The following is an 18,668-nucleotide window of genomic DNA, read 5'->3' as shown; positions in this document are numbered from 1 at the left end:
CAAAGACGCGGGATCCATGCTCGAATCCATGGCTAGTGTATGGATAAAAGGCCTTAGTTATATATAAATTAATAGTTTAAAACCTACTGTTAAAATCAATATTAATATATATGATAATAAATTAATAATAATAATAATAAAAATCACGAAAATAACATAATAATAAAAGTAATAAATATAGTAATAAAAATAATAATAAAGATAAAAACTATGATAATAATCATAACAACAATAATATAATTAATAATATTGAATATATATAATTTTAAGCAACTGTTTGCAACAATATGCGATGTAGTGTATTTGTGAGTCATAATACTGCGTGACTGTTCTCTTTACATTCTTAATTTTATTTATAACCATTGTCAAACTGGTTTTGCTGTCTTTGAGGCAGCCCGACGACCACAACAACCAATAACAACAGCAACAACAATTCTAGTAAACAATGTGCTGTTCGAGTTTAAATGAAGGGAGGGGAGCTGTCGGAGCGGCAAAATTGGTGTTCAGTAGCTGCAGCCTGCATTTTGCCCGTTGACTGTTGGCGTCTGATTTCATCTTTTGATAATTGCACGCAATTTTCACGCGGCGCCCACACACACACACACACACACACACACATACACAGAACGAAACTGGAAGCACTAAAATTACAATTGACTCGAGTTCAGGCATTGGAGAGCTGTCTTTATATGGGGCTCTGGCTGCACACTGTGTGGGTTGGCCAAACAAAAAACACGACACTCTGTTGGCCGCATTTGGTTTTGGCTTTAGTGGCAGCCACTTTAAAGTCAAGAAAGTAATTTTTATGAACATTGGTTTCCTCTATTTTGTATTTGTATGCACTGTCATGGCATTTTCCGTGTCAAGCATATGCGGACGATGCATTTCCTTCTACATTTCCCAGGCGTTTGCCCATTTCCCAGCTAGGCAGGCGGGCAGACAACAACAACCCACTTCTTTAGCCTTTTATTGCTCTGTTCTTTATCTCTCTCTCTCTGTGTGTCTCTGTCTTTTTGTTTCTCTGTCTCTGTCTGTCGTTGTCTACGTTGTGTGCTGACGCTTTGTTGCTGCATGTTGCCCTTTTTTGGTCTGGCTTTTGCTTTTGGCCCATAGTTGGGCTTGGCCAAGTCTCGGCTAGGGCCAGTTTGATGCTCTAATGATTGCTGAGACACGTTTCCCCAGCTCCACACTGCAATTGTTTCCGACAGTGCACACTCTCTGCTTTACCCTGCTGCATTCAAATTGGCCCAATCACTCAAACTGGTAGCTTCATTTGCAATCGGACACATTTCTATCTATGTGAAATGGCAAAAATCTTTTAAATGCTAAAAACTTTGCCAAAGGTGCACTCACACACACAAAAGAGCCACTTGTAGCCCTGCCATAACAAAAAAAAAAAAAAAACTCGAGACAATAAAGTTAGCTGAGCCAAGTCAAGAAGCCAAACCCAGTTTGGGGTGCTCAGTGCGAAAAGTTGCTCTGCTTCTATTCCATACTATAAGTTATGTGCAGAGAAAGTTTTTCAAGCCATCAAGAGAATAGTTGCCAAAATAAAAAATGAAAAAGCGAGCAGAAGCTGGGCAAAAACCCAATGGCTTTTTCGGACAAGTCAACATTCTTGGGCAGCTGTGTGCAAGGGTATGCGGGCCGGCTGGGATTATGAAGTGACCAAACTAATGAGTGAGAGCCAGAAAGAGAGACAGGGAGAGAGAGAGAGAGACAGAGCGAGAGAGCGAGGGAGGAAGGGAAAGGAGCAGGGTATACAGTTGCTGAAAGTAAAAGTTTACAAACATTCGCCAGATACTTGGGCTGCACTTAAACTTCAGCTGCGCGTCAGCAAACAGTATTATTATAAACACATTTTCAAGCTGCTGGAAAACCGGTTCGCCTCGTAGATGTACTTTACAAGATGCTAAAAAACCAACAAAAAAAAATAAATAAAAACCTGACCTGCTGCATTAACTGCAGCCAGCCGGAGTAAAAGTAAAGTAAATTTCATTTATGCATGCAGCCGGAGTAAGCCACAGCCGCAGCCACAGTCGGCCAAACGCAGTGCGACAACAGTTACAGTAATAGTCACAAGTGCCACGCCCAATTGCAACTGCAACTGCAACTGCAACTTTGTGTAGCAGAACATGGAGCTGACTGCAGATTACCATATTTGAAGAGCTGATGAGGCAGCTCTTCTGATGGACTACGACTGATGCAGCAATTGATGCGGCATCCTGTTTCCTTTTATTGCAATCCTTTCACCTTGTGCATGATTATGTGTGTCCATGTATGTGTGTGTGTGGGTATATGAGTGCGTGCACAGCCCCACAATAAGGACCGAACTCTGCATGACATCAAAGCAGCTTTGACTGGCTTCCACCTAACCTGATTCATCCAGATTCAGGGCTTCCACACAGACAGCATGCCATCTGCCTTTGTGGTGCAGAAAAATTCAGGAATTTCCATTCATCGAGCACTGCATGATTCGCCCATTGATTTGTATTGAACTTTCCAGTGCAAGTCAATATAAGGAAAATAGTTTGAATAACTGACTGACCAATTCTTAATAATATTGTTCAATATCCTCTTCTTCAGATCAATTTGAATTATTCTCCATAAAAAAATTACTTTTATTGAATTCAAAGTGCATTAAGTTTCTTTAAACTCAGGAGTTTTTCTATGTTTGTAGTCATTGTTGAGCTTTTATAAAAAGAAAAGCATTTCATTCATTTCAGTCGGATTATATTTTATTACTTTCTTTTTTTTATTATTTATTTCTTTCTGGTCCTCTTTCTACATTCGTTTTATTTATTTTTTTAAATCACGCCAATAATTGCAAAAATGTTTATGTGCAAAGCTTTAAGTTTATTATACTTGCTTTAAGCTTCTGTAACAAATGGCAAAAAATGTAATGTTTGTAAAAAACGCAATAAAAGAACACGTAATATAAAAAAACTTGAAAAATTTCCCAAGCTCGTGCTAAATGATCTTCCTTTAAAACCGCACATTTTCAAAACTTTGTCAAACTCAAACGGACTTTAAGAATATTTGGAATATTGTTAAGTGTGCTTTGCAGAGCTCATACATCTTGGTTACAATTTTAAGAACGTCGTACTTCATTTCTAGATACTTATGCCATTTTCTTACAATTTATTTGTACAACATTAATTTTCCTGTTTGTTTTGCAGAAACTAAAAGACTTCAATGGCTGTCATTTATGTTTAGTTGTCTGCTTGCCAGCCGCTTGTTATGTGCTGCCCTGTCGGCATCAGCAGCCAGCTCTTCTTTTCCATCTTGGCCAGAATGAAGCTCTGCTTTTAAGGCAGCTCGCCTGCCGCTGGACAGACCATTAGTCAATGTCCCAGCGATAGTTCGGTAGCGGCACAGGAGCAAGTGGCACTCAGTGTGTTTGATGCCTCTTGTTGCTCCAGAGTAAAAGATAACCTTTCCATTTTATAACTGTCAACGGGGCAATGAATGCAATTTGCTGGCGTTGTTTTTTCTTTTTTTTTACCTCTTCTTCTTGTGCCTCGCGTATTTTGTCGTTTTGTAATTACGCGTCGAATTTTGTGGCCACATTTAAAAATTGTACGCAATTTTCGAAAAGTGTCAACGCATGTCAAGCTACAAAAGTTTGTAAAGAAAAAGAAATAAACAAACAATGTTAATTTGTAGCTGTTGCCGCATGTTGCATGCTGACGTTGGTGGCATTCACTTTTTACGTTTGCTGCAGCTGCAGCTGTTTTGTTTGTGTCTCTTGAGATGACTGCGTCTGGCATTACATGATACTCATTATTGCACATTTTGTAAAACATTTCACGTGGCAATAGAGAGAAGGAAAGTTGTTGTCTGTCCCTAGCATGAGACAGCACAAAAAACGCATTCGAACTATGTTAAACCCCTTGTTGATTTCATTAATTGTTATAATATCCAGCTACTTGCTTCCACGCCAGCTAAACATTAACCAATTAGCCAAGTCATGGTTACTAGGGCTAATTATTGGCTCAACTGTGTAAAATGGTTGGGATGCAGTAATGCTCATTTTATTTTTTGGCTTAAAATGAGTTGCATTAAAGCTTATTTGACGCGCGCTGAAAATAGATTTTTTACAAATGCGATTAATATGAGTATAAATAGTTAAGAAACATATTTTAAATCTTTGAATATACGTAGCTTAAAGCTTAATAAAAAAAGCACTTTATCACATTTAAAAGCTCAAAGCAGAAAAGCATTAAAAAAGAATTTAAAAAGTTCATTTTATTTAAATTTAAATTAATTTAGCTTAAAGCCAACTAAGTAAAATCTAGCAGCAATTTTAAAGAGCTTTAAAGCACATTTAAAGTCTGAAAGCATTAAAGTCTTACCAAAATAATGTTATAGAAAAGATACTGAAAAGTAAATTTTATTAACATGCAAATATATTTGGCTTAAAGCTTAACTAACAAACTCAAATCTATCAGCTAATTTAAAGAGCTTTAAAAGCACATTAACACTCTTAGAAGCCTTAAAGAATAATAGCCTGAAAAGTTTATTTAACTAAAACTTAAATATATTTAGCTTAATACTTAATTAACTGGCTTTATTCTAGCAGCAAGTTATAACAGCACTTTAAGGTTATTTAAAATGACGTCAAATAAATTTCAATTAAAGCTTTTTATTATCAAGCTCCAACATCTACACAGAACTCAATTCGCACCAACACAAAGCTCAAGCGCGAATCGCAGCCATTTTCCATTTTGAACGTCAACCGAAGTCACAATATTTAGATTTAATATAAATAAATACAACTTTATGTTTATTTGACTTGCCATGTGCTGCCCGCTAGCCTCTGCAGATTATATTTCCAATTGAAAAATATATATTTTCAAAGCGCCGCCAGTAGTTTTGGTATCACAGGAAAGGAATCGATATTTGCAAAAGAAAATAAATGGGTACGAAAAATATACTTGAACAACATGGAAAAACTTTTAACTGCTTGTGACAGTCGAATTGAAGCTGTTAACATTCTAACAGAAGTTCAAGCAAAGAAACTAAAAATACTTTTGGAAATGCTTGGAAATATGAAGCCATACTTTGTGTCACATATGTAAATAGAATCCTTGGACTGCGCTGCTACGGCTTGGGGCACAGCTGTTGTTGCAGGAATTTAATTAAATTGCGGTTATAAATAATAGGCAAGCAAAGCGAGCTGTGTCAGCCAAATTGAATTATATTATTAGGCATTGACCTTAAACGTGGCGGGAAAACAAAGAGGCTAGCAATTGGCTCAGGACGATCGCTCACAACCAGAATTGAGGCACAAGCTCAAAATGGTAATCGCATCTAGGCGAATGTATATATCACTCTTTATTTTTTGTGGTATCAAAGCGCTTACACACTTAATCGAATTTAGCAAGAGTTTCCTTCGTTTTCCATTAGCCGCTGGTAATGGATGATTTTCCAATTACCGGCCTGCCAGGTTTTTTTGTCAAGCCAACAGGGCGTATGCGTGATGTCGACCCAATCGCACGCACATTCGTCATACGCAGCTTTGTACACCGTGTATGTGTGTGTGTGTGTGTTTGCGTGGGTGTGTGTGCTTGGCACACAAAATGCAAATTGACGATGATTGCCAGGGATTTTCTTGTGGTTTTGACAAATTGCCCGCTTTCTCCGTTTGTCATTGTTGGAGATGCTGCTAAACAGAGCTCGGGCGTTCGACATGGCTACACTTGCGTTTATATCGAAGGGTGTGTGGGCATGTCTGCGTATGTCTCTGTGAATTGCTTTCATTTTTCTTGTTCATATTGCATTGGCGTCATCGTTACACATTCTAGCCAACAGCATCAATTCGAAATGGCCAAATGCCGCAAGTTTGAAAAAACTGTTGCTGCCACAAACGCAAACACATTATATCTAGCTATGGGGCCACTTGTGGCCAACTGTGTTGAGTGCTGCCTGCGGCATCTATTAGAGCGCTTTATATTGACGTACTGAACTATAACAATGGCCCACAGCTGAAATACCATGACTGGCGTTAAAGGCAGAACCTCAATTCGTATATATTGAAGCAGTGCTAGTAACTGAGCTAATCATAAACTGTAGACCGATCGACTTTTTTAAATAATGCAATTATTCTGTCTGTTTCTATGCAAACTAGTTTCTCAGTTGTGGGGCTATCGTGATAAAATTTTACAGAGGTCCGACCGTCTGTTCTTTTTTTGCTAAGGCAGTAAGTCTTAAAAAGTATCAAACGTCTATTTCATGCAGCTGCTGTTGAAAAGTTCTTTTTAGATAAAATTCATTGTGTTTCTAGACATCTGCGCTAAGTATTTACAAGCTGCCCTCGACACCTAACTATTCAACTTTATCATGTCGCACATATAGGATATAGAGCTTAGATAAGCACACATCTGAGTATTGATATCTACCGCACATTTGCTGTGCGTTGTGTTGAAGAAAACTGTTCAGTCTTGCTTAAATTTGTTCTATATATTTCTTTTATTTACTGCACTTATTATTATTGATTTTTTTATAGTAACTATTTTAATATGCGTCTTTTAATTCTTTTTTATTATTAAGAGTTTGTTTTATTTTTAATATTTTTTACATTTATTACAAATACATTTATGTCAATATGCGCCTTTTTGTTCTTTTTGTTTATTATTATTTTGAATATTTTTGTGTCCTCATTTGCCGCTGAAAAATGGCAATAATTAATGAACATTTTGCATATCAAAAAGTAATTATTGTAAAAGCCGCACATAGTACATATGAATATGCAATTAATCTATAATAAAATTTTGAAAAATATATGGCAACATCGGTGAGTTGGTTAGATAGACACTGTTATGGGCTGGGCTGGCCCTGCGGTCGGCTGCACATTATTTTCCACTTAAATGCAGCTGTTGATTGACACATGGCTCAAATTGAATTAAATTTATGCTATAAAATTTATAGGCCAGCCAAACTGGAGACATAAAACAAAAATGGCAAACGCCTCGCTTCACCTCAAAGAACCGGCACACACATGGCCAAATGGCAGTATTAACCGTAGACTTCGATATATACATATATACATTGATGACTCTGCCTACCCACGTCAGCCCACACGAAGCAGCAGTTACTGCTGAGCTAGAGTACCGACGCAGCCAAGAGCTTGCCCGCGTAGTTTTTCAATTCAGCAAACAGCTTTGCTTCTTGTCTTTGCTTTTGGTTAAGGATTTACCAATAGAATTTTGATCTTGTTTGGCCGATAAGTAATTCAATTAGTTGATTTGCTATTGATTTGGGTAATTCGTAGCTCGTTATACCGTTTATGTTTTCATTAACACTTTCTCTTTATAGCCGCGAAGAGGGTGTCTTTATTTGCCATGAAAAGCGTAACGCATAAAGGACACCTCTCTATAAAGTATATATATGTTAACATTCTTGTTAAGTATAAACAACCGAGTCTATATAGACACTTGGAATCGTCTATCTGTCGGCTCGGATCTGTCTATAATCGGCAGAGTCGGACCACTATTCAGATGGTTTCTTCACAACATTAAGTTATTGAATAAGGAACTTTTCTTTCAATACCATGATCCTCATCTTATTGAGAGCATATTTTCATATTATAAAGCTCTTTTAAGTTTTTTATGATATCTAACTCAGCTATTACGAGCTTCACTCTAACCCCGACATATCTGCAAAACCATATCAAATCGGACTACAATATTTTATAGCTTCTGTAGAAAGAATCGAGTTTTGTTCAAATTGACGCTAAAGATGTCTGATAGGGTATTTAGTTACTTACTTACTCGTTAGATTAATCTTATATTTTCAGCCAATGTCATAGGGCTGGCAATGTTTGTGGGTAACTCAACATTATTGACTGATAATTTCAATTCGTTTTGGACATTTTCGGTTAGCGTGAAAAGCGTGAAAATGTAAGCGCAATTGTTCAAAGTAGACTGGGTCATAAATTTTCGGGGCATTGCATAATTAAATGTTCTGGTGCGGGCTGTGGTGGGGGCGTGCCAGGCCAGTTAGCGTGTGCGCTGCGTCGCCTTCAATTACTTAAAATTCTGAAGTGCAGCTATAATTGAACATTGTCACGCTTGCCAGAGGAAGTGGCAACGGGAATGGCAACTGGCCAAGCAACGGCACTTGGTATGGCCAAAAAACAAAAAAACGAAATAATAATAAAAAACAATATTGTTGTATATGCTGAGTAGTTATAGCCATGGCGCGCGACACAGTGCCGACTGTAAGTCAACAACCTTTTTGGCCAAGTCGCAAATTTTACGCACGTACAATTTGTCGTTGCCCCTTTAGGGCACGCAGGGGGATACATGCGTCAGTGTCGTTTTAGTGGTTTGATTTGTGGGCTGCCTACTCTCGGGTCAAGCAACACGAGACGAAAACTGTTAGGTGCGATTTATTTTTTTTTTTGTGCCCCGCCGCCATTTTGGCACCTCTTCTGCTCACTTTGGCTATGCAGTCAGTCAAGCATTTGAAACTGGCCCCAGCCACGCCTTGGCGATTTTGTTGCACACGCCAGTCATTAATTTATATTGTAATAATTTTCCTCTTTCAGTGCAGTCAGCGAGTCAAATTTTCCGATGCTTTCGTCTGGAAAATGCGAACGGGTCCAGTGGTTAGCTGTACAAAAAGTTACTGACTCGGCTCGAGTATGAATTGTAATTTAGTTACGATTTTGGCTTCTGACTTTTCTTCTTCATTTTTGTTGGCCCGCTTTGCTTTATGCTCGTTGGCATCTATTTGGGCTAAGGCCTTCTAATGTAACCATAACTTTTGCCAAAAAAAAGATGCCAAGTTTACGTGACTTTCATTCCAATGTCAATCGCTTAGCAGTTAGCCGAGTCCAAGTTCAGGTCCTTTTTTTGTATGGACCCCGACAACCATTTTCCACGCCCTTCGATTTGAATATTAACACACAGGGATATATTGTTAAAGTGTTGCCCCTGAGGATTTCACTTGGATCTAGATAGCGGCACAAATTTTCAAACTTTAGTTTATTTATTTCGCTGCTTTTTGTTTGTGGCCCCAGGGAACTTTGACCAACACATGTGCGTCTTTATATACATATTGCTATATATATGTAATATATAAATATATTGATATATATGTGTATTTAAATTTTTAAGATAGATTTTTTGTTTTTTTATATCTTTTTAAATATTTACAGGCTCACTTGCTCTTTGCTACCTGGTATTGATTTTTTTTAGTTTGCATGTGGGATTTATGAAATATTCATAACAAAACATGGATAGAAACATGTGTTTTTCTCACACATGCGCACACCCCACCCTAACCACCCTAACCAAACTGGTGAGGGTAGCTTAAAATACCAGCTATAACAGCAATGGCCACTGGGACCCAGGTCAGTGACTGTCGTTGTAGCTGCTGATTTAATAGAGTACAGTGGCTATTGAATGTAATTTAGCTGTAACACGAAATTGATATTTCACTTTAATTGAAATATATAGGAATTTTCATAGTCTGACATTTTATGGCTTTTCGTCGGGGCGGCTTTTTCAGATTAATTGCCCGAGGCCCAGAAATAGTAAGCCCTTCCTTTGATTGATGGCATGCTTACGTCTGGCCTAATGAGCGGCCGATTGGCCTTGGCTTGTAACAGTTTGTAAAATATATGTAAAATATCAATTTCAAGACCCAAAAACTGTCAACGTGCACGAATCCAATGACTCAAGAGGGACATTCAAGTAAACAGCTTAAAGTGGCAGCGTTTGCCAAATTAGAATTTATTACAATAGAAATCTTTGGCACACATTTGCCCACTGCAAACCGAGCACCTTGATCTAAGACCTGGAAGAAATTTGCTATGGCAACAAATGTCTGTCAAAAGTTGGCTGCCTTTGTGTGTTTGTTGGCCAATTAAGGCGGCGAAATGATAATCAAAACAAGACAGAGCAGCAGTGTTCGGCAAGCCGAAGAGTAAATACCCTAGCTGACATATATATTTATATATATTATATATATTTGCTATTGCTGAATTTGATGAAGGAAACTTGGAATTGTCACTATATATCTATAAAAATACGAGACAAAGCAAAGCTTCATAGATTTACTTAGCTATATATGCACTTCATGAAGAGATGTCTACTTTGTGACAGAATATTAATATCCTCTGCAAGGGTATAACAAGTGGCTAGCATTGTTTTTGCTGCAAAAAAGGCGCTCGCGAAGCCAAGCAAATAAATAAACAAACCCATTGAATGGACGGCTGGATAAATGGACGCATGGACAAACTGTTGAAACAGCTGAGCAAAACAATGGTGGGCAACCAGAGGAGGACAAGAATAACAACAACAACAACAACAACAGCAACAACAACAACGACAACAACAACGACAATTGTGGCAATCATGGCTACAATGACAATCCCGACAAGCAGTGCAATGTCGATTAGCTGTTATTTAGCCGGCGCTTAAAATGGCTGCCAAGTCATTTCCGCTGCGCGCGCGCCAAATGCCAATGTTGTTGGCCAGCGTATCCCGTTTCCCGCCCACTCTCCATTGATGTTGTTGTTGTTGCTTAGCGTTGAGTGTAGAGCAAAGTAAATGAAAGTACAAATTGACGATTTGTTTGATTTTGGCGCCAAAGGAAAATATCTCTGGGTACATTCGGCAAGCGGGCGACTTGTTGGACTATAATTTAACGCACGAACGGCTCAGTTAAGCGTTGTAAAAGTAAAAAGACATAACAGCAACAATTTTGAGTCCCAAATAAATGCCAGCCCTTGAAAGCCCCTAATACAAGATGGTCTTTGTTGTTGTTGTTGCAGTTGGGCCTTATTCAATTTGCTTTGCTGGCCGCTGTCCCCTTCGGGGCTTGCCTCAGCGCGTGGCACCTTGTGTGGGCCAACGTTTATTAAGTAATAAATGCTTTGCAATTTCTAAGGCTTACTTTAGTGGATTTATTTTTGTGTCCCGGTCTAGCAGAACATTTCGGGCCGTAAATTAGCTTGAGAACAGCAACAGCAGCAGCAGGTGTTGAGCTGGCTCTCGTGTGCTGCGGCTGACCTGTTTGGCTAACAGCAACAAATGCCACAATTTGCTAGCTGCCGCTTTTGCAAGCGTCGCTTTGGCAAGTGTCTGAATTGTGGGAAATGTAACGACCTTGTGGCAGGCAGCAGGCAGCAGGCAGCTGCTTTTGTTGCTTGTCCCATTGTGGCGCGTTCATATCTTCTGCGGTCTGCAACATTATGGCAACTGTCGCGGCCACTTTATCTTCCCATTCCGCCGCTCGTATTTTATGGTCCTCTTTCAGTTGGGTCGACCACGTGAAATCGCGTGCAAATGCCAACTGATCAACATTTTGTGTTGTGCCCACAAAATTTATGCCCACCAGTTGAAAGTCAATTTGGTTTTTATGCGTTAAAATTTCGTGTATTCAAATTATGCCGAATTGTTACCAAATTATGCATGTGTCTGCGCATTGTCAGTCCATTAATATGCAGCTGACTTTGGCTGCATGCAACGCGTGGCGCACCCGACGTATGCGTAATCCAGCTCATGCATATTACGCATACGCCTCAGGTGCCGCAGCACAGCTGAAAACTTCGTGGAAAAACGTTGAGAGTTCTAAATGGAATTAATTAAGCAATCTGTACAGAGCTTGAGTCATGGGCGTCGCTGGCTCTGTTTCTGGTTTCGATTACCAGGACGTGTTCACTAATAGTTATAATAATATTGGCTATAATTTTGCCATTAGCAATATTCAGCTCAAACCTGAGTAAAAATAAGTAAATAATTTACTGCGCTGCGCATTAATGATTTATTATTATATTTTGCTTTAACTTTTTGCTTCGACGCCGCTCACACAAGCTTATTACCGCATGCCACATGGGCAACATTAAAGCCCACAAAGAGGACAACGCGTTATGAGCCCTAAGCTAAGCTACTAGTTTCAGGACAGCACAAAGTAAATGCCAAAGACATTAATTTACGCAAACCGGACAAATTAATGTGAAGTTTTGCATATGCGATCCCTCTAGACAAGGCCGCTCTCTTGTGGCAGACAGGCAGATAGACCCACAAAATGGTGGGTCGAGCGGTGGCCTGATATAATTATGCAAATGTCCGAGAGCCGCAGCGAAACCCTTGTCAAGCTGCTCGCAGCGTTTATCATTGTCGAATCGAAGTTGGATTGTGGCCAATAATAATACACACACATAAACACTCGGCAGTAAATGTGTGTTTAGCTTGGCTATTGTTGCTTTTTGACATAAAGCTTATATTTAATTTATTTTAAATTCACATCCCTTCGTGTATATGCCATAGCCGGAAAAGTATTTTTGTATTTTGCTTTTATCAGCTTTTTGAAACTGCACAAAAGACGCGGCTGCAAAAGGGCTGCGTCTCCTGTCGCATGCACATTTAAAATTAATTGAAACTAATAATGTATTTGAAGTATGCAAATACTACGCCACCGGCGTGCTGGCATCCGGTGTACAAGCCACCAGCGGTGGCTAAATTTAATTTAAGGCCAAAAGCGACACAGTTGTTTGTCTTAACCATGGTAATGGGGCGCGTTCTCGCGAGTGCCTTTGTGAAAGTTTTAAACTGAAGCGGAAATACGAGACCCGAAAACCAATGCCCTGTCATGGCGCTTGCGGTGCTGTTAAAATGGCGATGGACTACCAAAAATCAGAAGCCAGCAGATAAGACTCCTTTCAACGAGAGTGCCCGACTGGAAGATGACCTGTAAACAGTATTGATTGAAAGCGGCAAATTTAAAGATAGTCTGAGTTAAACTTTATTTGACTAGCTGTACCTCGTATGATCTCTGAATTCCCTGCAATCGGAGCTATTTGACGAAGCAAATATTTCAACATAAAATCTTTTACAATGGACTTGTACATGGTCTTTTTTCTTGAAATGGAAGGTTTATTTGTATAAGGCTGACAACTTACAACCTACATACTAACTTGGCCAACTCTATGTCTTTTATTGGCCTTTCAGCTATGATACTATTTCGTCTGCTGCTCTCGCACACAACTCTATGGTCTATGCAGGGTATTTAAATAAACTCGTATTTTATTTTTGTTGATAACTGTTCTAAAATTACCTAAGCTGTGTTCTTGCCACAGCATCCGGACAACGTCAGCGAGCCACAAACGGTCCTCGAGAAATCATATTTAGCATGGTAATTATTTATCTTTGTACTCCCTGCGTGGGGCAGATTTCAACAGCCCCCACCCCCCCTCTCACATCCTATTTTAAGCGGGTCCGTTTGGCATCATTAAAATCATAAATCTCATGGACAGCATCTGGCAACTGCAGCTGAACATTATTTGAGTTATGGTATTTTTTTATTCAACATTTTCCTCGCTTCCGTTTTTGAAGACAATGTTGATGATTTTTCTGATGCCAGGGGAATTTTCAAATAAAAACTAATTCTATTTATGTATTTAAACTGCAAGCAGTGCTTAAGTATTAGTTTACACTTATAGAGCATTTGGGGAAGCGAGCGGCAATGTTGAGAGTGGAGAGTATTCGAATAGCTTACACCCTACTGGGTCACTTCTGCAGCGGAACATCTACTAATATATCCGATTGAATGGCAACGTTAGCACTGTCAAAAGTTGTTCATATCCTATTTATTATTGACTTTTTGGAGGTTAGGATGTGTCGTTCTCTAACGGATAATATGCCTTTAAGGAACTAGACCAGATCTTAAGTTAATGAAAATTCTCTAAATAATTTTGTAGGTACGTTGAATTGTGTTTCGTTCGACCCACAAATCATTCAAAAAGATGTTTAAATATTGCCCAGACAATATTTTTAGACGTTCGTTTAACGTACAGTCCCTAGCTAAAGCTTATTAAAACTCTACATATTCAGCCCAAATAGAGGATTAGCTAAAGGGTACCACAAGCAGATTACACTGAGACCCTCAAGAAAAATGAGGGATTTTTTAGTTATGCCAAACCCTTTTACTGCGTAACATATGAATTGTATTTGAAATAATTTAATGAATAAAACGAATCGAAAATATACTCAGATCGGGCAACAATGCCCCAAAAATTGTATTCATGTTTAAATATTTTGCTTCAGCTCGAATCGCACTAGGCTTGAGCTAAGCCACCTGCTGGCAACATCAAAGCACGTCTCCTGCAACAATTTGCTGCTTGTTGCTGTTGTTGCTGTTGTAGCTATTTGTGCCTGTGGTTGGGGCACAGGTGTTCGATTGGGCCAAAAGTCGCACAGCTAAGGGCAGGCACTCGCCGCAGCTGATTAGCATCGGCTTAATTAGTTGGGTTATTTGCATGACCCAAGGCGTACAATCAAAAACATGCGTTCAGCTATTTATTTAGGCTCGTTTCGAGAGCTGGCAACCGCCCACGAGCACACACATTGCTAATTATTAAAAATAAAAATGAAATATAGAAGCGTGACCAGGCGGCTGACAAGCTGGCTGGGGCGAAAATTTATGGCTATTTAGTTTAGCACTTTTCGGCCAACCATTGTTGGGGCTTGGAAGGCTCTGGCTTAATGGCTTATTTGGATTATTAATTCATAGCGCGCCGGCAATTACAGCAATACTCAACTATTGCAAGTGACAAGCTTGCGTACAGTTCAACATGAGCAGCAGCTGTGGCATACAACAAGACGTCTATGGTTGCCCCCCTTTGAGCATGCCCAATAAAACATGTCAAAAGAGTCCCAGAATGTTGGCGCCACGTATGGGGATGGAATGAGTGGGTGTGTGTGTGTGTGTGTGTGTGTGTGTGTGGTATGCCTGCCTGTGGTTTGAGCAGGTGTGCGCACTATGGTCGCCCCTAGAAGCATGCAACATGCTTTAACTCACCAAAGCCACTCGCGCGACTGGGACTCGAGTGTGTGTGCGTATGTGTGTTAACTATGTGTGGTGCTGGCTGCTTGACGTTTGTTGATTTTGTGGTACTAATAAAATACACGCGCCCGGCGCCAACGCTCGAATGCAGATAAAAAAATATAATTAAAAATTGTTGTTGTGTGTCGCTGCTGTATGCTGCTGCGGTGTGTTGCTGCATAATTCGCACAACAGCAGAAAATCCTGTTTGGCTTTTTATGCCCGCTTCGTGACTGTTTCACTGATACATGCCTTAACAGTATACCACATGTGCTTCGGTTGTGTGTGTGTGTGTGTGTGCGCGTGTTTTATGACTTTGCCATAAAGTTAATTCAAATTTTGGTTTGGTTTTTGCATGTAGAGAGAGTCGCTCACATTACCCTGGCTATAGCCTAGTTGGTTCTGAAATTAAGACTAGCTGCAGCTGGCACTAATCCGTTATATTAAACAGCTAAGAGAAATAGTGTCCTGTAATTGGTAGCAGCTCAAGCTGAGAGCTTTAAGTCCAATGGATATTGTTATGGAAATACAATTTATCTAGCTTAAAGTTGTGCTGTGCGCTAAAAAATGTCGGTGTAAATAAATATAAAATGTTGAACTTTAAGTCAAATATGCCTGAATTGTTATATGATAGGTTTGAGCTTAAAGATAAATATCTTGTATTCATAGAAAAAGAGATTTTGTACACAAAAAAACAAAACGAATTTTCTCTAACTAGAGCCAAGTTTGAAATTTACCTTAACTAAAGACGAAATGTTTTATTTAAAATTCCTTTAAACACCTTGCAAATACATGCAAATTTTTTTAATTTTCTAAATCCGTACTCGTATTTTTTCTATATTTCTTTTCAACATAAACGAAAAATTGTTAAATCAAGTATGTTTTATGCCTAATTACAAAATGAGTTAGGAAGAAAGTGTACATGAAATTGAATATATAAAACTCACCACAATAAGTTTCTCTGAACATGAAGATCCTAAGTTCTTATTGCTATCCGAAACGCTGTTGTTTTAAACTCTAAGATATAAGATGCATTTAAATTAATTTAAGGGACATTTAACTGACATTTACATTTCGCTTAAACAAGTGGCCTGTCACATGGATTCCGGCACAATTATAATACACATTTAATTGCCTGACTAATCCGCACAGCACAACAATAAACCATTTGCTAGTTTGCTTAATTTATTCGAACCAATATGTAAACTGTGCCTAAATACTTAATACTCGTATTCATAATTTTTGCATTTGAAAACCATTTTAAAAAATCCGTAACAAAATGAACAAAAAAAAAGAATATTAAATTTTAATCGACTAATGACAACTATTTGTGTGTTCTTTTTTCTTTATCTCTTTTCATCAATAACCACTTTTATGCTGTTGTTTTCATGCTCACACACAACAACCACACGCACACGCACACGCACACACACACACACACACACACACACAAACACACACACACACTATACGTGCTTCCAACTTTTGCTATTGCTCTCTCGCTCGCTCTTACCACCGCAACCACAACAACCACTTGTGACAACGCAAAATGTTATTTACCCCTTTTTTGTAATGTGTTTTTAATTCTCAACTAACTTTTAACTAACAATTTAACTAAAATAACTTCTATACGTAATTCTGTTATGTCCCGTCCAACTGGCCCTCAAACCAACCACCATTACAACAACAACGAAACATTTCCAACAAACCTAAACCCACCATAAACAACAACAACAACCACACAATCATTATCAACATCAATAATAACAACAACAGGCTTTTACGCGCCGAATTGTATGCGCTGAGGTGCAAGGTCGTTGGTGGAGCAGGAGCGCAGCCACAGCAAAAACCACTCGACGCCACACAACAACAACAACAACAACAATTAGACCACCACCACCCCCAAGAACAACAGCAAACAATGCAACAACAACAACAACATCAGCCTGAACACAAGAATCACAATAATGTACACAACGACTCGAGTCGCCACTGCGCCCGCTGCACCACCGAACTGGGCCGCATCACCAACCGCGGCGCCCCCTGCCGCGTCTGCAAACTGCGCGTGTGCAAAGCCTGTCGAGTCCATCACGCACTGGACTGGGTGTGCGTGGTGTGCCACAAGCAACTGTAAGTCTCTCTCTCTCTCTCTCTATCTCTTTCTCTCTGTCTCTTTCTCTTTCTCTCTGTGACACTCACCTTTATCTCTCGGTATTACCCAATCACTCGCACTCATCTGTACTAAATACTCTAATCACTCAATGTCTCACATACGCACACTAACTAAATAACAATATTCTATATATGTGCAGTCTTTGTGTGTGTATTTGTGCATGCCTTTGTGTGTGTGTGTGTAATATTCTTTTGTCTAAGGGTCAACTCTTGATTTTTTTGTATGCTTGAACAAATCTATTTAGAAAATCTATCTAGATATTCTTCTAGAGCCAAATTTAAATATTACAAGCTTTTCCGGCTCTGAATTGGCTTTCCCAAGCCTTATATACCCTATACTTTTCGACACGCTTGAAAAGTATGCAATGCAATATGATGATAAACATGGCAAACGGTTCGAGTCTCATAATATTTAAGTTTGATTTTCCGATTTTGACTTGGTTCGAGTTATAGAGCAATCGAGGTCAATCTTGGCTATATTTCACGGGATTATAGTTAACAAACCAAAAGAAATTATCACTAAAAAATGAGCAGGTTGTCTATGTAGCTATTTCAAAGAACATCCCAGTTTTATTATCAGCAAACTTTGCTATCGACTCTAGGATTGCAAGGACCTTGTCCTCCATTCAAAGCTTTTTTGCGAGCGCCAAGCAACCATAAGGTGCATAACGAAAATATAATAAATAAATACACAATGTTTTTTTATTTTAATATGCCAATCAGCTTAAATTCTATTGAAAATATACCTGCGAGTTCTTACTTTTCATTGTGCCGATTATATAAAGGTCAAACTTGCAGAAAGAATAGTTAAAACTTAAAAGACACTATCAGTTTCACTGAAAAGGTCAACAGTAAACTAAAATATATTGGGAAAAATACTTATTTTCAGCAAACGAAGGCAGCCGTCTGCTATGCTACTCAACAGCCGAGTACAGGGTAGCCCCTATCTATCAAGCAATCTCCCCTGGGGCATTCTGGCTCGTTAGCTTTTGCCTTCGCTGCAAATAGGTAAAGCTTACCCAGCATTTTCATTGTTGCCTGCTAATTTTGTGTTGTGCAACCAGAAATTGTCACCCGATGCGTACAAAAATAAATTTCCATGGGATCACATATACCGAAAGGGCATCCGATGACCCCCACTGACAGCTGATGCGTTGCATATTTCATGAGGCAACAGTTTGGGGCAATTTTGCTGTATTTTTGTGCTGCTCTCGTTGCAAGCCGAAAATTGCTGGAAATTCTCTCTGTATGTGTGTGTGTGTGAGTAAGTATCATGTGCGTTTATCCATTTTCACTTTACAATTTTCGATTGAAATGCATTTTGGTCACTTTTGTAATCGCATACGAAATTTACAACGCCTTTATTCTATATATGTTATATCCAAAAATAAACATCAACATTTGATATTCAATTTTCATTTGCACTTGAGCGGCTGCTGTTGCAAATATGTGACTGAATATTGCAACTGGAAACTGAACTATTTATTTTTATTTTTCTGCTGCACCAAATGGGTTTTTGTTTTCTAATAACAATGACTAAGCCGATACCATAGTGCTTTGCTAACTCAAAAACTATTTGTGTGTTGCCTGAAGTAAAATGAGAGCCAAGATTAAATTTTGCCCATTTACATCTTAAAGTTAATTTTTATGAAACCATTTGA

At 38.9% G+C, this 18,668-nt stretch overlaps 1 protein-coding gene across 5 annotated transcripts in view; it reads left to right on the top strand.

Annotated features, from left to right (window-relative positions):
- The window catches only part of LOC135436867 (synaptotagmin-like protein 4), a 59,966-nt gene that overhangs the window by 16,596 nt on the left and 24,702 nt on the right, over nt 1-18,668 (top strand). Inside the window, exon 1 of one of the 5 annotated variants that reach the window (XM_064694627.1) lies at nt 16,616-16,965. The exons of 3 other annotated variants lie outside the window; for them this stretch is intronic. In XM_064694627.1, the coding sequence (XP_064550697.1) occupies nt 16,757-16,965 (209 nt within the window). In that variant the 5' untranslated portion in view covers nt 16,616-16,756. Of the gene's footprint in view, nt 1-16,615; nt 16,966-18,668 lie in introns of those variants that run through there. One more of the 5 variants, XM_064694631.1, reaches the window with a different exon arrangement.

This window comes from Drosophila montana, unplaced genomic scaffold (genome assembly GCF_035044405.1).
Source record: "Drosophila montana isolate Dmon_TW-CO22-7 unplaced genomic scaffold, ASM3504440v1 contig_3733_1, whole genome shotgun sequence".
Classification (NCBI taxonomy): Eukaryota; Metazoa; Arthropoda; class Insecta; order Diptera; family Drosophilidae; genus Drosophila; species Drosophila montana.
The sequence above is the reverse complement of the archived record's forward strand: the minus strand, read 5'-3'. Positions and strand labels throughout refer to the sequence as shown.